Raw genomic sequence first — 23,055 nt, forward strand, 5'->3', positions numbered from 1 at the left:
TCAATTAGGCTGGACAAGAAGCTCCCAGGGATCTACATGTCTCTATTCACCAATGTTGGCATTTCAAGCATATATTTGCACACATGACATTTTTAGACTGGTTCTGAGCATCAGTCTCAGGTCCTCATGCTTGCAAGACAACCAACCACTTTATCATCTCCCAGCATCCATGGGCTTATTATTATTTACTACATTAACTCATAACATCTAAGTTCTAGCCATTCAATCAAACTTTTTATTATTTCCTAGAACCCTGTTCAATATATGAATTGATCCTTATATAAAATAGATAAACCACATAAAGTTTTGTAGAGAACACAATGTAAATAAGGTTTATAGATAAATTTCTTTTGAGATGGAAGAGATTTCCATATTAGGAACTCAGCAAGTTATAAGAATCTTCTTGTGAGAGTTTTCAAGAACAATATCAGGGATGTTTCTCAATTTCCTCTTTCTGATGTCCTTAAATCATTAAAGAGAAGTGTAGACTGACTACTATGTGTCATTGACCATCTCTATCAAATTTAGCTCAGAGTGTGTGGAGGTTGACTGTGAGCTTTGGCCATTTTGAAAGGAGCAAGGTCCCTGAGTCATATCTCAGAGAGACAGATACAAGAAGTCCTTAACCTTATTAACATATACTTCAACAATGATGCAGGAAAAACCTCCCCAAGGTGAGGTGGGCATTTCTTGGTCCAAGGCAGAGAGTATGAATGTGTAATGTGATGAGGAAGTGCTGGGGTAATGATACAGTCAAATGGGCAAGCTGAAATGATGGAGTGGACCAAGACAGCAGAGCCATAGGGATTTGAAGAAAGTGTGAGATCTCCGAGCCAGAAGCCAAATATAAATAAGTAACTGTATATTGAAGGGGGATGCGAAATGGTAGGACATCAATGAAAGACTGTGATAATTAAGACTAAAATATAAGGACATGAAAATTGCAGGTGTCTGAGGGTAAAATGATTTTAGATTGTGTGTGTGTGTGTGTGTGTGTGTGTGTGTGTGTGTGTGTGTGCTTCAGAGCTGACTTGGTAATTTATTCTAGGACCTTGACAGCTTTTTCCTGTAGTTCATAATTATTCTGAGCATTTTGTCTGGTTGTTAATTGCTCTAAGCTTTTTGGTCCTATGGTGAGTACATCTGCTTACTATCTGACAGGGAAGGCAGTCTGCTGGACCCTGAGACTCTGGTCAGTTGCTGTGATTTCCATGTTACTCCTCAGTGTCTGTTTCATCGCAAGCTGTAAAGGTAAGTTCTTCATTGACTGATGTGTCTTTTGGGAACTGTCTGATCTCTTCCACAGAGACTCTCAAGGGCTCTTTTGTTTTGTTTTGACTTTCCAACACTGTTTCTCTGTATAGTCTGTTGCTGTACTGAAACTCTCTCTGTGGTCCTGGCCCTGAACTCACAGAGATCCTCCCTCCTCTGCCTCTCAAGTGCTGGAATTAAAAGGAATTAAATACCACCACCAGACTGAGGCTGTTCTTTTAATCCCATTATCTGTTCCAACCTTACATGCAGTACCATGTTTTTCTTGACTTCTCTTCCTTATTGTTTTTCCCCATCTTTTGACCACTGAGATATCTAAGATTACTTGATCAGCTTTGTTAGAACATGCTAGTTATAATCATTGTCTGTGACAGTGCCTTCCAGTAATTACAGTCTTTGCTCACAACTCTCTATTGAGAGCACAGGTCCAGTTGATTTTATAATATTGGCAGCTCAGAGTCTTTAAATCATAAGGGATTTCCCCCCCTCAAAAGAAGAGGGTAAAGTAACCAAACTAAATAGTGATGACTAAAGAAATGAAATATTTCTGCCCTGTTTCATCTTCCCATAAAGACACATCTGAAGTTTATTGTGTGAGAAGTTTTCATGATGTTCTTTGCAGTGTACAGTCTGCATCTGTATTTGCTGTGAGAATGATCACAGTAGTTGCTGCATAGTCTAAGAAGGAGAGGCAGTATCTTACACCAAGTTCTTCAAATCTGCAGTGTGCTCCACAATTTAAAGACATCTTCTAACTGAAGCAGAATTTGTCTTAATTAGCACAGTCAAGCTTAAGGGCATGGGTTGTAGTCATTAAGGATAGTTGTTTTACTGTTCAAGGAACCAAAGTTCAGACTCAAAACATGAACTAGAAACATTTGCTTAAAATAGTGGAGAACGTCTATTTTTATTGACATAGTTAAGTGTGCATACTCATGAACAAAATCTTAAGTTAGAAATTTTTTTATTGAGTCTTTGAAACTTGCATACTTATATACAATGTATTTTGTTCAAATCCACCCCACGTACAAGTCTTCATGTGTTTAAACTACTCCAGTCTGTGGTGGTGGCCATGCAGCATCTTCAGGGAATAGCATATGAGTGCTTCACTGATGGGACTTTACTGTGGGAAGGCCCATGAAAATCCCCTCCTACTTGGCAAGGACCCATTGTAGAAAGTATTTAAACTCAATCCAGGGTTTCTACCCTGCCTTTGATTATCCAGTTCCCAGATAAAGGACATATAACCCTCATATTTATAATAAGCCTTAATCAGCACTAGGGCTGGGCAGATATCTACCCTCTATGCTATTATGTCTACTTTCCTATCAATAACCTTGCCAAGTTCCATCTGGATATCTCTTAACTCCAATTGGCCAGCTTTCAGGGCTATCTTTTCATGATTCACCTACCCCATGGCAGCGTCTTCCTTTCTTCACCTTCTTTGTCCTCATGGTTCTCCTCAGACCCCAAACCCTGCCTATCTCAATTCTGTTTAGGTATAGGCTGTAAGCGTCTTTATTCACTAATGAGGGATAACTTGAGAGATAATGTCACATAGTGTTGTTTAGGTCTATGTGCAGATCCTGTTGTTCCTGGTGTCACCCAGGTCTTTTGGGACTACAATTTAGCATTATAATACGTAGCAAAAGAATAAACCTTAACAATAACCTGTGGTAAACTTGGTGGCCTGTATGGTTATTACCTTGATTACATGTGCTACATGCTTTCCTTGCTTTCACTATGCTGTCTATACTCATAGCAATATTTTGTTTCACTTTGTTGGTCATGGGCAAGGCTGCGATCACTCATGCTGAAAGCTCTGCAGATGAATCTATGTTTTTCTCAATAAACTGTTGAGAGGTAAAACCCTCCTCTCCTCTTTTTGCCTGTGTTTATTTTCCAGATGTGATCATTAAACCCGAGTATTTTGGGACATGTTATTATGTCCCTAGAGAAATTGTCACACTGAGTAAGCCTGTGGCAGTTGTAGAGAGCAGTGTGTCCTGCTTGTATAACTGTTCTGAGGAAGCTATGTCTAATCAACAGAGACTTAAAATGGGGAAGCTATGTTTGGTCAACTGCATCTTAGAAATAGGGAAATTATGTCTGATCAATAGAGGCTTGAAAATAGTTCTCAGAAAGAATATATCAAGAATTGATAGGTATTTGTAAGGAAATGTTGCTTGGTACAATGAATACTTCTCTGTCTGCAATTAAAAGTGGTATTGTGGAAGAGGGGTACTATCTATCTGATAACTGGATTCATAATCATGAATGTTTAATCTGTCTCTCAGCTTGTATAACTATGTAAACACATTTGGTACCAGTTGGCTTGCATGTCTACAGGACATACCTGGCTAAATGTTTACTTTTGGCTTGCTGAAATTGTGCTTTGTAGTCCAAAATAAGGTTAGGTTGTAACCAATCTAGTGAGAAATGGAAGGAGAAAGGAATGTTGGGGGCTTTTTATAATGATGGGGCTTTAAAAAATGCTGTTATAATTTCTTCTAAGAAAATAAACAATGACATCAAAGCTCATGAAAGCATGGAATATCTTAGTTTCTCCATCTATGGCAACTGAGAGTTTTGCTGGGTATAGTAGCCTGGGCTGGCATTTGTATTCTATTAGGGTCTATATGACTTCTGCCCAGGATCTTCTAGCTTTGATAGTCTCTGGTGAGAAGTATGGTGTAATTCTGATACGTCAGCCTTTATATGTTGCTTGACCATTTTTCCTTATTGCTTTTAATATTCTTTCTTTGTTTTGTGCATTTGGTGCTTTGACTATTATGTGACAGGAGGAATTTCTTTTTTGGTCCAATCTATTTGGCATTCTGCAGGCTTCTTAGGTTTGGTCTTCTCATTGTGTCCTGGATTTTCTGGATGTTTTGGGTTAGGAGATTTTTGCATTTTGCATTTTCTTTTGACAGTTGTGTCAATGATTTCTGTGGTATCTTCTGCACATGAGATTCTCTCTTGTATCTCTTATATTCTGTTGGTGATGGTTGTGTTTATGACTCCTGATCTCTTTCCTAGGTTTTCTATCTCCAGGGTTGTCTTCCTTTGTAATTTCTTTATTGATTCTATTCCCATTCTTATATCCTGGATGGTTTTGTTCAATTTCTTCACCTGTTTGGTTGTGCTTTCCTGTAATTCTTTAAAGGATTTTTGTGTTTCCTCTTTAGGGCTTCTACCTGTTTACCTTGATCTCCTGTATTTCTTCAAAGGAGTTACTTATGTCCTTCTTATAGTCCTCTATCTCATCATGAGACGTGACTTTGAATTAGAACCTTGCTTTTCTGGTGTGTTAGGGTATCCAGGGCTCTCTATGGTGGTAGAACTGTGTTCTGATGATGCCAAGTAGCCTTGGTTTCTGTTACTTATGTTCTTGCCCTTAGCTTCTTGCCATCTGGATATCTCTGGTGTTAGCTGGTCTTGCTGTCTCTGACTGTGGCTTGTCCCTCCTGCAAGCCTGTATGTCAGTATTTCTGGGAGATCAGTTCTCTCAGGGATGAATTTGGGTATGGAGAGGTATGGCACAGGGTCAGCTCCAAGGCACAGATGGAAACTAGAAGGATCCTGTCCCCTGCTCTTCCATGGTTCCTGTGTCCTGATGACTCTGGGCTGGTCCCTCTTGGGCCAGGAATTTGAGCAGGAGTGATGGTGTTACCTATGCTCACAGGTATACCAGCACTCCTAGAAGACCAGCTTTCTCCCAGCAATATTTGGGTATGGAGCACTGTGGCACTTGATCAGCTCTGAGAACTGTGGCACAGGATCAACTCTGGGCACAAAAGGAAACTGGAAGGATCCTGTCCCAGTATGCTCCTCAGTTCCTGTGTCCTGAGGTCTTCAGGAAGATCTCTTGGAGCAGAACTGATGGTTACCTGTGTTCATAGGTGTGCCAGCACTCCTGGGAGACCAGCTGTCTTCCAACGATATTTGGGTATGAAGCACTATGACACAGGATCAGCCCTGGGTGCTGTCACACAGGATCAGCTCAGCACAGACAGAAACTGGGAGAATCCTGTCCCCCAGTTTATTATTTTCAAAATTTATATTTCTTTCCATGACTGTCTACTTTTACCTTGTTTCTTTAGCATCTATGCTTCTTTCAAAAACATTTCTATTTCTCTCCTTCAGAGATTATATTTTCTATGTGTATTAATTTATTATTCTTTTACCCCCTTTTAACTCAATATCTCATTTTGCACTTTGTTTTTCTAAATTCATTCCTCTGGGGATTGCCTATAAGCATTCACATTACTGATTCCATGTCATCTTTTAAGTCTTCAGACTTTGTGATGGCTAGAGGTCCCTAGGAGCCTCAGTGCCCTACTACACAGCAGGGCCTCTTAAAAGAGTAAACCTCTGTCCACTAGGGGCACCTAGCCTGCAGGAGAAATTCAAGTTGAGTTCCAAGTCCAGAACTTTCCTGGGTTTTCTGAGGCCCTATGCTGGGATTACGTGCTTCCATGTTTGACTCAAGTGGGATAGAATAATGGAGGGAGAGTTCTGGCCCATGTTGATAATATAAGGCTCCAGGGATGGCTACACCATGCTCATTCCCTTCTTTGTTCACAGTGACTTACCAGTTTATGATGGACACGCCCAATAGAAGACTATCTAAACTTCACACATACCATTCCAATCTTACCTGCTTTAGTGAAGGAACTATGGTGTCAGGTGAGGAGTTAACAATATTTCCCTAGACTTATGAGAGAGGGAGGGAAAGAGGAGGGAGGTGGAGGGAGAGGGAAGAGAGGAAGAGGGTGGGAGAGAGGAAAGAGGAGGGGGAGAATAAGCAGGAGGGAGAGTTTATGATGCATGTTTCATTTAAGATTATTGTCTGTGTATGGTATGTATATATGTGTTGTGTATTTTTGTGTTGTGTGTGTTATCTGTATATGTGTGTAAGTGTTGTGTGTGTTGTTTGTCTTTTTCTTCATTTCTTTAATGATTTTTATTCATTTTATCTTTAAGGACATCTATCTTCTTCATAAGGTTGGTTGTAAGGTCTTTTTTCTTGTGCTTTAGCTGCGTTGTGATATTCACGGCTTGCTGAAGCAAGACAGCTGACTCTGGTGGTAATATATCACCTTGGATGTTGATTGTGTTCTTATCCCTGTGTCCAGAGATTTAGTTTAAGTGATTATAGGTCTAGATGTTGATTTCCTAGTTTGTCCTTGTTGGATGGATGGTTTATATTTTGGTTTCTGTTTTCTCTCTTGTCTTCTGGTCTCTGTGGGCTGTAGTTGAGGAGAGGTTCTCTGCCTAAGTTGTGAGCTGGATTTCTGGGGGCAGACATGGCCCCTTGGTGAGCAGGGGCTCTATTTGTGTTGCAGTTGAGACAGAGTGGTAAGTAGGGGAAGAGGTTTTAGGGGTGGTATTGGGGTACACTAAGAAAGTAGAGGTGATTCAATGACTAGTGGTCTATCTGGAGTTCTGGGACCTGACCTGGCTTCTGGTCCAGCACTGCATCTCAGCTTGAGTTTGTCTACAGCTCTTCTGGCTGATGTGGCCTGCAATTGAGAAGGGGATAGTTTGGAGTTGTGGCCAGGGACAGGGTAAAATGGTGGTGGTGGAGGTGGACGTATGTGTCTGTGAGATATGAAGGAGTGTGTTCCATAGGCAGGCCCCTACTGTTCTTCCGGCTGGCATGGCCTGCACTTGAGTATGGGATATCTGCTGGAGTTGTGCAACATTTCTAATAGACTGTGAGGTAACCTGTACTGAGAAGTAAAGTACACATGTACATTTACATCAGATTAGAAAATCTGACATGTACATCTCAATTTGTCTACACAAGTCTTATTTGTGAAAAGGGTTTGATTATTCTTATATTTCTCTAGGTTGTGCTTATTTTGAACCATCTCTGCAAACTTGCTATTTCTCATCTTAATACACACACATACACTCTCACACACAATTTGAAGTAAATGAAGCCCTCTATAATGAATACAAACTTATTTTTAAAAAATTATCTTTAATCTTTTTTTTACAGTCCAGTTGTTATCTCCTTCCATGTCTGCCCTCTGACAGTTCCTCATCCCATTCCTCATCCCTGATCTCCAAGAGGATATCCTCACCCTCTCTTCCATGCCCTGTTAGGCCTCCTCACTTCCTATGACAAGTTTCTGTAAGTTTAGGTATATTTTTTTCATACTGAGGCTAGACCAGGCAGTCCTCTGCTGTATATGTGTTGGGGGCCTCGGACCAGCTCCTATATGATGCCTGGTTGGTGGCTCAGTGTCTGAGAGATCTCAGGGGTCCAGGTTAGTTGAGACTGCTGGTCTTCCTATGTGGTCTCTTTCCTCCTCAACTTCTTCCAGCTTTTCCCTAATTCAACTACAGGGGTCCCTGACTTTAGTCCATTAGTTAGGTGTAGGTATCTGCTTCTGTTTTGGTCACCTGTTTGTTGGGCCTCTTGAGGGCAGCCATGCTAGGCTTCTGTCTGTAAGCTTACCATATAATATTACCATAATAATATGAGGCCTTGGAGCCTCTCCTTAAGATGGACTCCAAGTTGAGCCAGTCACTGGATCTTCTTTCCTTGAGTCTCCTCTCCATTTTATTTCTGCAGTTCTTTTAGACAGGAACAATTCTAGATCAGAGTTTTTGACTGTGGGATGGCAAGCCATCTCTCCACTTGATGTCCTATCTTTCTATTGGAGGTGGACTCTACAAGTTCCCTCTTCCTACTGTTGGGCATTTCATCTAAGGCCTCTCCCTTTGAGTCCTGAGAGTCTCTGACCTTCCAGGTCTCTAGAGGGTTCTCGACCTCTTACCTCCTGAAGTTTCCATTCATTCTGGTGACCCTTAGGGTTTCACTCTTGTCCCCTCCCCCAAATACCACTGGGAGGGAGAATAAATCAACCAGGGGTTAAGAGGGAGGGAGGGTCCTGGGTGGAAGAGGGGAGGAGGAAGGGAATAGGGGAATACAAACTTTTTAAAGGCTTAATAGATTTCTTGGGAACAGTTTTAAATTTACAGAATATTTCATGTGATGATATAAAGATACTGTTCTAACCCCACATATACATACACTATCTCCTATATGAACATCTTAAATAAGCAAATGGGGTTGGTAAAACTAGTGATTTTATACTGATGTCAACACTGATTGAAGTTCACACTTACCAGATTCTCTTCTGAGATACTACATTGTATTTAGCTGTCACATCTCTTTAGTCTTCTGTTTGTTGGGATATGTATTCAGAAGATTCTTGTTTTAAATGATTCTGATTAGCAGGATGACTATTCTGGTGTATTATAGGATATTCCTCTATTAAAATTTGCATAATTTGAAGAAGAAGATGACAGGTGTCAAATGCTAGTCTAATCACATTGTACACAGAGTCTAAACCATATAAAGTATTATACACTATTGATATAGCCTGATGGCATACTTAATGTAGGCCATTTAAAGCATACCTTTAAAAATCATCTCAGTCTTATACTTATTTTTGAAAATTTTATTCTTCTCTCATGTAACACATCCCAACTGCAGCCTCCCTTCCTTCCCCTTCCCCCAGCCCAAACACCTTCCTTATTTCCCAGATTCACTGCTCCCCTGTTTCCTTTCAGAAAAAAAGCAGGCATTCTTAGTTCACGGGACACTTTCTCCTACTGGGTTGGGTCATCCAGCCCTATCTGAGTGTTTATGTCTAGTCTTATTGCATATTGCTATGCAAGGTTCAGTTGATAAAAGCACACATTTTAAAGGCTAAGATTGGTTATTATATAATCAATTAGGAGGCTCATTCCTCGAGAAGATTAAATCTCCCTCTCTCAGCACTCATACATTGCCTATAGCTATTTTTTTTAAATTTATTTTTAATGGATATTTTATTTACATTTCAGATGCCATCCCCTTTCCCCATTTCCCCTCCCTAAAAAAACACTATCCCATGCTCCCTTCTCCTTTTTGTTCTTATACAAGTTTTTAAAAGTTAACCAAAGGCTTTATAAGTTTGGTAATGCTCAATATCAATCAGAAGTGTAACCTAATACCTAACCTAGATATATCAACTATCTTGGACTGGGGTAAACATGTGAAATATGCCTTTGTGTCTGGCCCCCCTCTCTCTTTCTCTCTCTCTCATTACCTAGCTCCTCCTTTTCTTCTCCTCCTCCTCTCCTTACTCCTCCTCTTCCTCTCCATACTCCTCCCAACTTAGCTCCTCCTACATATCAACCTTCCTGTTAAAATAAAACTTTTCTCTCAAAATACAGTTAGAGCATAACTATACCAATTTATGTCAGTAAGGTGCAAGATACACCTAATACCCAGTCCATCATTTTGTTGACTAAGCAGAACCTCTGTCATCTCTCCTAACTAAAAGAATTAGTTCTGAACATGGCTTTTTTCTTGGCTTTAGAATGAATGTCAGCTGAAAACCATCCACTCAGATCTTTTCTCTCAAAGTAAATAGCTGGGATTGGCTATGAGACTATAGTTCTTCAACCTTGTCAGAAATCCAGAATGACTGAGTTAACTGAAATTATGGGAAGCACAAAGAATAGCTTGTAAAACTTAGCCAATTTATAGAGACTGCTGAACACCTGGACAGTTCCTATACTACCGAATGTTGGAGCTTCAAATCTTCAGCCTTCTGGCCCAGAATCATCTGACAGACCTTAGTGATGCAGAATTATTGAGGGCTGATTACTCTGTCTAGGCGGATATAATCAGTCGACTATTCTGCAAATGTGTCCTTTTCTGGAGAGTAATTTGTCTGTAGATGGGAAGAGGGAATTCTTGCTTAGTGGCTGTCTCACCACAATTGGAATAACTCCAAAGATGCTCAATTTCTTCTTAGAATCCAAAACAGGGAGCTGTCAGGAGCAGACAGCTCTCTAATCAAAATGAACATTACTACAGAAATGTTTGTAAAGTCAATTCTGTGGATTTCTGATGTTTTGAAAACCAACTATCTTTGTAAGGTAATCTGGACTGTTGTCTGTTACTCCTTTCAGCTATTTCTAAAGAAAATATAGAAAACACCCTAATAATAAACTCAGAGCCATGAATTTGCTATAAGCCCTTAACTCACAGTCTAACCATCTCAAATAAGTTAAAAAAGTTAAAGAAGGACTGGGTCTAAGCCTTGTATTCCTAAATGTGTTATATAGGCACAATGCCTATGATAGTAACAATATTCATCTCACTTTTATATTAATAAGAAGCTCATACCAATGAAAACCTTAAATTTGAAGTCAAAGTAAATTTTGTACCATTTAAGAAATTATAACTTCATCTTAATAACAATTATACATATTTCTACCAGTAGGTTATGGCTATGCCATAAATCCTAGCTAATCCTCCCTGTTCCACCAAAACCACTACTTTTTCCTAGAAAGACAGCCCAATTTTAACCACCTCAGTCCCCAAGCCCAGGGAATAAGGGCACCGACTCTTCATTAACTTCTTCAAGCTGATTATGGGTGTTGAGATATTAGAAGAGGGGTTGGGGGAAGAGTAAATTGATAAGCCTCTGACACTGTGTCTTCACTGCATCCTGCTGGAATTCCAGGACATCAGAGGTTCAAGCAGGTCTGCTCAGCTTACCTAATGAGTAGATACAACAAGGCTATGTATTCGGCAATATACAATTCTCAAAACAAATTTTAGTATCAAGATAATTGTTTGTTTGAATTCTGGAATCTAGTCTTCTGGTGGCCTGCCTCTGTCATGTCTAATCCATATAATTCTGGGAGTTTCTATGAGGGTGTGATCCTGCTCCCACCACCCTCCCATTTTTGCTTTTCTGCTCTCAAATTTTGCAACATTAGGAAATCCAAACTTTCAGGCTCCAAGGCCCTCCACTTCCACTGATGCCTAACCCCTTACCCCATCACTGCTCCTCCAATTACTATGAGGGTGTGCTACCAATATCCCCTCATTCCTGCTTCCTTGCTCTTGCAATTCCCTAACACTAGGGAATCCAAACTTTCAGGTACCAAGGCTGTCCACTTCCACTGATGCCTGGCAAGGCCACCTTCAACTACCTATACAGGTGGGGCCATGAGTCCCTCCCTTTGTTTTCTCGGGCTAGAGATTTTAGAATGGCTACTCCAGCTTGTTTCTTAGGACCATTTGCTTAAAAAACTATTTTCCAGCCTTTTACTCTAAGGTAGAGTCTGTCTTTGCACTGAGGTGGGTTTCCTGTATGCAACAAAATGCTGGGTCCTGTTTATATATCCAATCCATTAGCCTATGTCTTTTAATTGGGGAATTGAGTCCATTGATGTTAAGAGATATTAAGGAACAGTGATTGTTGCTTTCTGTTATTTTTGTTATTAGAGGTGGAATTATCTTTGTGTGGCTATCTTCTTTTGGATTTGTTGGAAGAGGGTTACTTTCTTGCTCTTTCTAGGGTATAATTTCCCTCCTTATATTGGAGCTTTCCTATTACTATCGTTTGTATTGCTGGGTTTGTGGAAAGATATTGTGTAAATTTGGTTTTGTCGTGAAATATCTTGGTTTCTCCATCTATGGTAACTGAGATTTTCGCTGGGTATAGTATCCTGGGCTGGCATATGTGTTCTCTTAGGGTCTGTATGACCTCTGTCCAGCATCTTCTAGCTTTTATAGTATCTGATGAGAAGTCTGATGTAATTCTGATAGGTCTGCCTTTATGTGTTACTTGGCCTTTTCCCCTTACTGCATTTAATATTCTTTCTTTGTTTTGTGCACTTGGTGTTTTAATTATTATGTGATGGGAGGTATTTCTTTTCTGGTCTAGTCTATTTGGTGTTCTATAGGCTTCTTGTATGTTTATGGGCATCTCATTCTTTAGATTAGGGAAGTTTTCTTCTATAATTTTGTTGAAGATATTTATTGGCCCTTTAAGTTGGGAATCTTCACTCTCATCTATATCTATTATCCTTAGGTTTGGTCTCCTCATTGTGTCCTGGATTTCCTGATTGTTTTGTGTTAAGAACTTTTTGCATTTTGTGTTTTCTTTGACAGTTGTGTCAATATTTTCTATGGTATCTTCTGCACCTGAGATTCTCTCTTCTATCTCTTGTATTCTGTTGGTGATACTTGCATCTATGACTCCTGATTTCTTTCCTAGGTTTTCTATCTCCAGGGTAGTCTCCCTTTGTGATTTCTTGATTGTTTCTACTTCCATTTTTTATGTCCTGGATGGTTTTGTTCATTTCCTTCACCTGTTTGGTTGCGTTCTCTTGTAATTCTTTAAGGGATTTTTGTGTTTCCACTTTAAGGGCTTCTAACTGTTTACTTGTTTTCTCCTCAAAGTCTTTGAGAGTGTTATTTATGTCCTTCTTAAAATCCTCTATCATCATCATTAGAAGGGATTTTAAATCTGAATCTTGCTTTCCCATTAATACAGGGAATTCAGGACTTTCTTGTGTGGGAGAACTAGGTTCTAATGATGCCAATACCCTGGGTTGCTGATGCTTATGTTCTTGCACTTGCCTTTTGCCATCTGTATCTTCTTAGTGCTACCTGCCCTGTCTCTGACTGGAGCCTGTCTTTCCTATTATCTTGGTTGTATCAGAACTGTGTGGGATGGGTGTTACTACTGGGGTAAGAGCTGGAGCCCAAAATCTGCTCAGTGCTCAGGCACAGACAGGATACTGCCCGGGTTAGAGCTCTGGGAGCCCCGTTTCTTCTGGGTTCTTAGAAATTGGGGGCAGAGCTGCTGCCCAAGATCTGCTCAGTGCTCTGGCCCAGATGAGAAGGAACCAGTGCTCCGGGCCAGGATTGACTTCCTGGGTCCTTGTGGTTCCCAGTTACTCCCTGTTTGGGGCAGATGTTGTCTGCTTACCTAAGATACTGCCTGGGTTAGAGCTCCTGGGAGCCCTGCTTCCTCTGGGTTCTGTGTGATTGGGGGCAGAGCTGCTGCCCAAGATATGCTAAGTTCCTGGGCCCAGACTGGAAGAAACCAGTGCTCCGGGCTGGGAGTAGCTTTTCAGCTTTAAGAGGTCCCTTTTATTAATTGATATTAGAACCTGTGCCACTAGTTTTCTGTTCAGAAACTTTTCTCCTGTGTCACTGCATTCAAGACTATTTTCCCCTTTCTCTTCTATTAGATTCAGTGTACCTGTTGTTTTTTTAATTGAGATCCTTGATCCATGTGGACTTAAACTTTGTGCAGGATAATAAACATGGATCAATTTGTATTCTTCTACATGTAGACATCCAATTAGACCAGCATCATTCCTTTAAGCTTTCTTTTTTCGACTTATGGTTTGTCTTCTTTGTCAAAGATCAAGTGTCCATAGGTGTTTGGGTTTATTTCTGTGTCTTGATTCTATTCTATTCTTGATTCTATTCTATTGATCTGACTGTCTGTCTCTGTCTTTTATCACTATTTCTTTGTAGTACAGCTTTAGGTCAGGGAAGGTGGTTCTCCCAGAAGATCTTTTATGGTTAAGAATTATTTTGTCTATCCTGGATTTTTTGTTTTTTCACAAGAAGTTGAGAATTGCTCTTTCCATGTCTGTGAAGAATTGTGTTGAAATTTTGATAGGGACTGCATTGAATCTGTAGCTTGCTTTTGGCAAGATGGACATTTTTACTGTGCTAATCCCACCAATCTATGAATATAGGAGATCTTTCCATCTTCTGATGTCTTCTTCAGTTTCTTTCTTCAGGGACTTGGAGTTCTTGTCATACAGATCTTTCATTTACTTGGTTAGATTTACACCAGATATTTTATATTATTTGTGGCTATTGTGAAGGGTGTTGTGTTCCTAATTTCTTTCTCACCCCATTTAGCACTTATATACAAGAAAGATACTGATTTGTTTGAATTAATTTTATATTCAGCCTCTTTGCTGAAGTTGTTTATCAGCTGTAGACATTCTCTCATAGAATTTTTAGGGTCACTTATGTGTACTATCAAATCATCTGCAAACAGTGATACCTCGACTTCTTTCCCATTTTGTATCCTTTTGATCTCTTTTTGTTGTCTTATTGCTCTAACTAGAACTTCAAGTACCATATTGAGTAGATATGGAGAGAGTGCACAGCCTCGTCTTATTCCTGATTTTAGTGAGATTACTTCAAGTTTCTCTCCATGTAATTTGATGTTGGCTGTTTATTTCTTGTATATTGCTTTTATTATGTTTAGGTATGTGCCATAAATTCCTGATCTCTCTAATACCTTTAACATTAAGTTGTATATTCTGTCAAATACTTTCTCAGTATCTAATGAGATGATCATGTGATTTTTTTCTTTGAATTTGTTTATATAGTGGATTATATTGATGTATTTTCATATATTGAACCAACCTTGCATCCTGGGATGAAGTCTACTTGATTGTGGTGAATTTTGTTTTGATATGTTCTTGGATTTGGTTTGTGAGGATTTTATTAAGTATTTTTGCACTGATGTTCATAAGCAAAATTGGTCTGAATTCTCTCTTTGTTGGGTCTTTGTGTGGTTTAGGTATCAGAGTAATTGTGGCTTTGTAGAATGAATTAGGTAGTGTTCCTTCTCTTTCTATTTTATAGAATAGTTTGAGGAATGTTGGTATTAGCTCTTCTTTGTAGGTCTGGTAGAATTCTGCACTAAAGCCATCTCAACCTGAGTTGTTTTTGGTTAGGAGATTTTTAATTTCCTTAGTGATTATGGACCTGTTTATATGGTTTACCTGCTCTTGATTTAACATGGTATTTGTCTAGAAAATCATCCATTTTGTTTAGATTTTTCAGTTTTGTCAATTATTGGCTTTTGTGGTAACATCTGATGGGTTTTTTTTTTTTTTTTTTGTTAATTTCATCAGTTTCTGTTCTTATGTCACCATTTTCATTTCTGATTTTGTTAACTTGAATACTGTTTCTGTGCCTTTTAGTTAGTTTGGCTAAGAGTTAATTTATCTTGTTTCTTTTTCTTTTCTCTCAAAGAAACAACTCTTGATTTTGTTGATTCTTTGTACTGTTCTTTTTGTTTCTAATTGTTTGATTTCAGCCCTGAGTTTGATTATTTCCTGCAGTGTACTCCTTTTTTATGTGTTTGCTTATTTTTTTCTAGAACTTTCAGGTGTGCTGTCGAGTTGTTGGTACTGTACCTCTCCAATTTCTTTATGAAAGTACTTAGTGTTATGAATTTTCCTTGTAGCACTGCTTTCACTGTGTTGCATAAGTTTGGGTATGCTGTGCCTTCATTTTCAGTAAATTCTATAAAGTCTTTAATTTTTTTCTTTATTTCTTCCCTGACCAAGTTATTATTGAGTAGAGAGTTATTCACCTTCCATGAGAATGTGGGCTTTCTCTTGCTTATATTGCTATTGAAGTCCAGCCTTAATCTGTGGTAATCTCATAGACTGCATGGGATTATTTTAATCTTCTTGTGCCTGTTGAGGCTTGTTTTATGTTCAATTATATGGCCAATTTTAGAAAAATTCCCGTGAGTTGCTGAGAAGGTATATTCTTTTTTGGGGGATGTGTGTGAAATGTTTTGTAGATATCTGTTAAATCCATTTGGTTCAAAACTTCTATTAGTTTCATTGTGTCTCTGTTTAGTTCTGGCTTACTTTATGTCCATTGTTGAGAGTGGGATGTTGATGTCTCTGACTATTCTTGTGTGTGTTTCAATGTATGTTTTGACCTTTAATAAAGTTCCTTTTACAAATGTGATTGCCCTTGAATTTTAAGCATAGATGTTCAGAATTGAGACTTCATCTTGGTAGATTTTTCCTTTGATGAATATTAAGTGTCCTTCTTCATTTCTTTTGATTACTTTTGATTGAAATTTTGTTTTACTAGATATTAGAATGGCTACTTCAGCTTGTTTCTTAGAACCATTTGCCTGGAAAACTTTTTCCAGCCCTTTACTCTGAGGTAGCATCTGTCTATATTGCTAAGGGATGTTTCTTGTAATGTAGCACAATGATGGATTCTGTTTACATATCCAGTCTATTAGCCTGTGTATTTTTATTGGGGGAGTGAGTCCATTGATGTTGAGAGATATCAATGACCAATGATTGTTAGTTCCTAGTATTTAGTTGTTGGAGGTGATATTATATGTGTGTTGTGGTGCTGTAGTGTGTGCATGGGTCTTGTGGGTTGAATTATGTGTCCCTTTGTGTCTCAACATCAATGGACTCACTCCCCCAATAAAAATACACTCAGTAGTTGAAAACTTTCTTCACAGTTCCCCACAGTGGATCACAAAGAAGAGAGATAGTCCATGGTCTTAAAATGTTTATTGTCGTGGTGAAAAATAGATGAAGCTATGTCCTGATATTTTCAGGGCAGGCCTGAGGTTAAATACCTTTTGCAAGGAGGAGGGACTAGAAAGACTTAATTGGCTATGCCCTCTGGCCTTTAGTTATCTCATTAATATGGAGCTCTATCTTGAGGCTCTGTTGCCTGTAGTCACACCCTCTACCTGTGGAGGGGCTAGTAGGAACATTTTCCTATGTGCCTGAAGGGCTTGGATCGATGGAGGTCTTCTGCCTCTTGTCTGGAGCCTGTAGTCTGGGAGTGTGGCATAATGCATACTGTCCCTTGCAGTGAATCCTGCTGGGTCTCCAGCCATCTCTAGCTTGTACTCAACCAAAAACCATGCTGTTCTTTCACAGTCCTACAGTGTGTGATTTTTTTTTTCTTTTGGGTTTGTTGTGAGACAAGGAATTTCCTGTGTTTTCTTGGGCATAGTTAACCTCTTTGGGTTGGAGTATTCCTTCTAGTATCCTCTGCAGAGCTGGCTTACTCTGGCAGGAGAACTGGGTTCTGATGGTGCCAAATTACATCGGCTTCTGTTGCTTATATTCTTGTGCTTCATTTTGCCAGCTTTTTGCCTTGATTATCCCTGATGTTAACTTGCCTAGGTTTCTCAGATTAGAGCAGTCTACTCAGAGGCAAGTGGAGCTCTTTGACCTGAGTTAGAGCAGGCTTCCTGGGAAGCAGGCAGTGCTGTCTCTAGTTAGAGCTCATCTCCTGTGTCCCTGGTTTTAACAGGCCTTTATGTCCCTGGTTAGAGCAGGCCTCCTATGCACCTGGTTAAGGGATACCTCCTGGGAGAGAAGCAGGCTGTGGGGTCAAAAAGCAGATATGCTGATCCGTCACAGGTGCAACTGGAGGTACAGACCAGAAGGGCAATCCCAGTCTGTTGGGCTCTATCCTAGCTGACCTGGTTGTGGGGCAGGGGTCTTACCTGTGTCCCTGGTTATGACAGACCTCCTGAGAAACAGGTAGGCTGTGTGGAGTGGGGAGACAAGCTTACCCATCTGCCACAGGTTCAGGACAAGGTACAGACCAGAAGGGGGATGATGCTCAGGCAGAGCAGGACAGATCTCATGCCTGTTGGGTTCTGTGGAGGTCCCAGATGGTGTGGGTATTGGGTCAGGGGTCTCACCTGTGTCCGTTGTTTGGGCAGACATTCTGGGTGACAGGCAGGTTGTGGTCGGGGCGAGGATCAGGCACACTATCTGCCACAGGTGCAGGTGGAGGTGCAGACCAAAGGGAGATTTGACTTTGTATATATTTTACTTTCCTTAGGCATTCTATTTTACATTTATTTCTAGAATCTTTTTAATATTTTTGTGAGATATTTTTAATCATCATGAATGTAATAGTTTCTGTCAGAATATTCCTACCATTATTATTGAGATAGATTGTTCAAATACAACATATATGTTATGAAATTTTCTGATTCTTGGTATGATGAGTTCTATTCTTTGGATACCCAGATTGTTGTGTGTTATGTCTTGAGATTTTGGGTTTCTTTTTTACACTGTTCTTCTGTTTTTTTTTCCTGATAGAGCCCCAGAAGTACAAAGGGACCCTGACACTAGTGCCAAAGGAGATAGACTTGGGTTTCTTGGCAACTGAGAGGTGATGGGCTCTGCTGCATCTAAAAGAAGTCAGGAGTCCCAGCTTCCATGTGCTGTCTTCACACAAATAGCTTTAAAATGACTTTATTACATTGCACTTACATTTCCTTCTTCCCCCAAAGACAAAGTCTGGAGCTGTTGCCCAAAGGATTGGAAGCCTTTTGGTTCCCACTGCTACTTCATTTCAACTGACTTGGAGGCATCTTGGAACAAGAGTAAGGAGAAGTGCTCCCACATGGGTGCTCATCTGGTTGTGATCCACAGCCAGGAAGAGCAGGTGCATCCTGGGAGAGAGTGGGGCCTGGGCCAGGCATGCTGTCTGCCTGTTTCAACTAAAAGAGAGTTTTGTTGACATGGGTGTTAGTGCTGTGGCAGAAGGCTTTACAGTAGATAGGCAGGAATGGTAATTTCAGCCTTTGCCTTCTACACCTTGGTTCCACTTAAGTGTAACTAAACAACTTCTGAGGAACCATGGCATCAGAAATGCAACACAGGAGGCAGGAGGGAAGGACAAAATGTTTCTGCTTGAAGGACCAGTTTGTAGTTTCAGAACTTTAATGCTTTCTGTAGAATCAACTGCCTAACACAGAAGGGGGCAGGGAAACAGGACTCAATTGGGAGGATCATGACCAGCCATGAGAAATGAAATAGCTGAGGTTTGAATGGAGCATGATTCGATGTGCAATATTCTCTCATGCACAGCTCTCAAGAATGGTGTTGGTGAAGAAAGCGGGGTGTGAGTCTGAGATGAGGATTCATTATGATAGTGGACAGAGATTGTTTGCAGTCATGAAAACATGATTGATGACTTTGACTGTGTCTTGAGACCTACACTCCTGGGGTCGGGGGTGGGGTGGGGTGAAGAGACACGCATTCCTTGGGGTAGAAGACTTGTATAGTAATCTAAAATTTGAAAAAATTATTTAAGGGTCTAAAGAGATAAAGTAGAGTTTGACTATTGTGTATTTGTGTATGTACATCATATTGAATCCTATAATTTTGTATCATTGAAATCATTTTGAAAAGGTCTTATAAAAATTCTGTAACAAAAAAATGCTCTAAGTCCAGGCTCAATGCTCTATCTTTCCTCTTAGGATTTCATCACTGGGATCCTGAAAACCGATGCTGGCTATTTTATAGGACTTTTGGATGCTGGTGATAGACAATGGCAATGGATTGATCAGACACCATACAAAAAGAGCGCCACGTGAGTCTAGAGTTATGTAGAGAAGTTGTCAATCCTGTATCTTGAGGAGAATTTAGGGTGTTCCAGCTGTTGATTATGAAGCTAAAATAGCTCCCTCCTGGTGCAACTGCTGGCAATGGAGTTCTGTTTACTCTTTTATGTACTCATCACAGGACTCCTATGGGACACGTATTACTCATATACCCAGTGGAAATGAGAAAATTGAGTTTGAAGAGTGTAGAATGATAAAAGCGTTACCAAGGTCTTGACACATAGAAGTACTTCTGTGAGTGTCTACCATGTATATTTGGGTCTGTGGAGCCAATTATATGGTGTTGGATCTGTGGAGCTGGGGTTATAGGTGGTAGGACCTTGCCACTATGAGTGTTGGAAACAGAATCCTCACATTTTCTTGAAAAGCAGCAAGTACTCTTAATATCTGAGCCCCCTCTCCAGACCTCATTTATATCTTTATTAGAAAAATTGATGTCAAGATTATAACTGTTTATTTCTCACAAATCAAATCCCTTAATCTGATGTTGTTGTGTTTCATATTTATGTAATGACTCAAAATCTCTTAATATCTTAGTATGTTGCCATATTCTGTTCTGATATTTGATTTGAAAATTATGTAGTCTGTTGTGTTTTAAAACAAATTCCTAAATGTTTGTTTTTACCAGTGACTCAGAAGTGCAATGTTGGGGTGAAATCCTGCTAGCTGAGAGAGGCAGAGAAGGCACCCAGCCGACCTTCTTATTCAGCTAATGGCCCAGAAGAAAAAAAATCTCTTCTCTTTCTCCACTCTGTCTTAAATATCTTACAAACTCAGCATTACTCTTTTACTTTCTGTGCATCTCTCTATCTACCCTCCAGACTTCCTCTCACAGTCTGTGGTATTTTCTTATGTTCACTCCCTGTCAACAAGTTGCTTCTTCTATTCTCTATTGTTGACTTTATTTAATTCTGGCTCTTGGATGAAAGATGTGTGCTAGGTCTGAGCCACACCACAACAACCTGTTTACAATAAAGAGAAAGCTCTTGGATTAAAGGCTGAGTCACACTACATCTTGGAAACAGGTTTTTCTAGTTTATAATTGTGCAGTAACAATGTGAGCAAATATCCTGCAACAATAGTGAGGATATTGTTCACAATCTACTTATTCAATGCAATCTCCATCAAAATTCCAATGAAATTCTTCACAGAGACAGAAAGAGCAATTCTCAAATTTATCTGGGATAGCAAAAATCCAAAAACAAAAACAAAACAAAAAAACAGGATAGCAAAAACCATTCTTAACAATAAAAGAACTTCTGGGGAAATCACCATCCTTGATCTCAAGTTATACTACAGAATAATAGTCATTAAATTAAAACCTCATGGTATTGGAACAAAGACAGGCAGGTAAATCAATGAAATAGAACTGAAGACTCAGAAATCAACCCGCACACCTGTGGCCACTTGATCTTTGAAAAAGAAACCTAAGCCACCCAGTTTTCAGAGAAGAAAACTGGGACTCTAAAATTTTAAATTATTTGTCTTTTTTTTTTATTAGATATTTTATTTACACTTCAGATGCCATCCCCTTTCCCCATTCCCCTAAATTATTTGTCTTGATGATAGAAATAAGCAGATTATCTAGAAATTTCAACTGGTTCTCTAGTTTCTAAAATAATTCTGTTGTATTATGGAAAAACTTTATTAAAACAAGAGACTTTTCAACATCTACATAAATGCAATAGGTTGACTGTCCCCTGATACCAAACCTAAGAATGAGGAAATAGTATCCTTTGGGATGTGTACTGGGAGTAAAGAGCTCAGAAAACACTGAGTGCTATGGGCGCTGTTTTCCAGGGAAATGTGAGACATGAGTGATAGAGAATACTTGATTTGTACATACTTGAATCTGATCTCCACAAATTTCAACCTCATCCTCAGGATTGCTTCCTCTTGCTTCCTTTTGTCAAGCACCATTGTAGGAAACACCCTGATGCTCTTTCTTCTCTTTCAGATTCTGGCATAAAGGTGAGCCCAGCAATGACTATGAAAAATGTGTTATAATAAATCATCGTAAGAGTATTGGATGGGGCTGGAATGATATTGATTGCAGTGATAAAGAAAACTCAGTTTGTCAGATGAAGAAAATATACTTATGAATCACATATCCTCCATGGCCTTGGAATTGCATTGTTATCCACCATTACACAGATATCTGGAAAGTTCTGCATGTAGAAGAGATGTCCAGAGAATCTAAATAGGAGCAAATGGTTATACTTATGAAAACTCTGGCCCACATATATACTTGTGTATTCATCTACTTACTCTATCATAACATGACCTATTTTTGACAACTTTTTATTTCTCAGAGACTATACTGATACCTTTTCAGGCATACATAGAGTATTTCTGCCAAGTCCCCAACATTCATTTACTCATGCCATTATATGATATGTTCTCTCAATCTATCTTTTTTCTGTTTTAATCCACCTTTGGCATTCTTGATATGAAATTGAGAAGTAAAATTATATATATTTAATTTACAGTGTCTACATTGATATATATTTACTGTGAAATAATTATTCAAAGCAGGTTAATAACACCTTCCACTACTTAACATCATTGCCTTTGTGTGTGTGAGTGTGTGTGTGTGTGTGTGTGTGTGTGTGTTTGTGTGTGTGTCTGTGTGTATGTTAAGAACAATTATGGTCTTTTAAAAATTTAGATACACTTGATAGTGCTATTGTCATTCTATTGTACCATGGATCTCAGTATTCACTTCTATTTTATCTGACAGTTTGTGCCCTTCATCAACAAGTCAGAGATCCCAGCACTCAGCATTTACAACCATATATTCCTTGCTCCAATTCCTGAGATAATTTGATAAGTTATTAAGTATGTAATTAGTGTAATATCTTAGAGATTATCTTTCCATTTAATCTCTCTAATGAGTTGCAGAAAGCACCGACCCCACTCACTAACATGCAGTGATTCATGTTTTGTGTGTTGTTTAATTGATGTTTAAGAACAATCCTGGATTACAGTTTAGACTTAGATAAATAAAGAAGGAAAAAATAAGGCCCAACTTGTTAATGTAGCTACAGTGATGATTAAAGAAAATGTGATTAATTAAAATGTGTTTCCAAGGGAATTAGAAACATTAATTTAAAAATTTTCAAAATGTTAAAAGTAGTGTTCCTTCCTTCAACTCTAGGAAAGTTCAAATGTAAATCATATATTCTAGAAAATAGTAAGGCATACTCAACATAAATGTCTTAGATTGAAGTTATTTTCCCAAGAGAGAATATGACACAAATATCAAAGTGACTCAACAATATATTATAAGAAGACATACTTCAAATTCAGGCTAGTGTCCTTGCTGGATATAGGTGCAATAATTTAAATAAATAAATAAATACCAGCAGTATGATTTTAGCAGACATTAAAAGGATTATACACTATGATCAGATGGGACTTATTAATAACAGGCACAATGAGTTGCACAGGAAAACCAGGCAATGCAATTAACCACATTAACAGGATGAAAAGAAGAAATATCTTGATAAATTATTAAATGTATCTAAGAAACTTAGCACACATTTATAAATGGAAATACTCTCAACAAAATAGGTTCCATCACAATGTACACCAACATTCAATGGACTATAGAGATAGCCTGGCTTCCAACTGGTAATATTCATGTTGTTAGTGACAGAAGAGCACATTACAAATGGATTTAGCCAAGCATGGTGGTGCACACCTTTAATCCTAACACATGGGAGGC

General features: G+C 39.1%; 1 protein-coding gene across 5 annotated transcripts; it reads left to right on the forward strand.

Annotated features, from left to right (window-relative positions):
• Positions 1–487: 487 nt before the first annotated feature.
• LOC117715309 (C-type lectin domain family 6 member A-like) lies at positions 488–21,814 on the forward strand. Of its 5 annotated transcripts, none has more exons than XM_076940534.1 (6): positions 488–674; positions 1,162–1,251; positions 5,860–5,961; positions 18,213–18,367; positions 19,185–19,297; positions 19,957–21,279. In XM_076940534.1, exons 1-6 carry the CDS (start codon positions 650–652, stop codon positions 20,039–20,041), a joined length of 570 nt encoding a protein of 189 aa, XP_076796649.1. In that variant the 5' UTR covers positions 488–649; the 3' UTR covers positions 20,042–21,279. The 5 variants fall into 5 exon arrangements, with proteins under 5 accessions (XP_076796649.1, XP_034367956.1, XP_034367954.1 ...); XM_034512063.2 differs by lacking the exon at positions 19,957–21,279 and adding an exon at positions 21,286–21,814 and having other exon boundaries at positions 491–674; XM_076940533.1 differs by lacking the exons at positions 488–674; positions 19,957–21,279 and adding exons at positions 739–885; positions 21,286–21,814.
• The last annotated feature ends 1,241 nt before the right edge of the window (positions 21,815–23,055 follow it).

Source organism: Arvicanthis niloticus, chromosome 9 (assembly GCF_011762505.2).
Source record: "Arvicanthis niloticus isolate mArvNil1 chromosome 9, mArvNil1.pat.X, whole genome shotgun sequence".
Lineage (NCBI taxonomy): Eukaryota > Metazoa > Chordata > Mammalia > Rodentia > Muridae > Arvicanthis > Arvicanthis niloticus.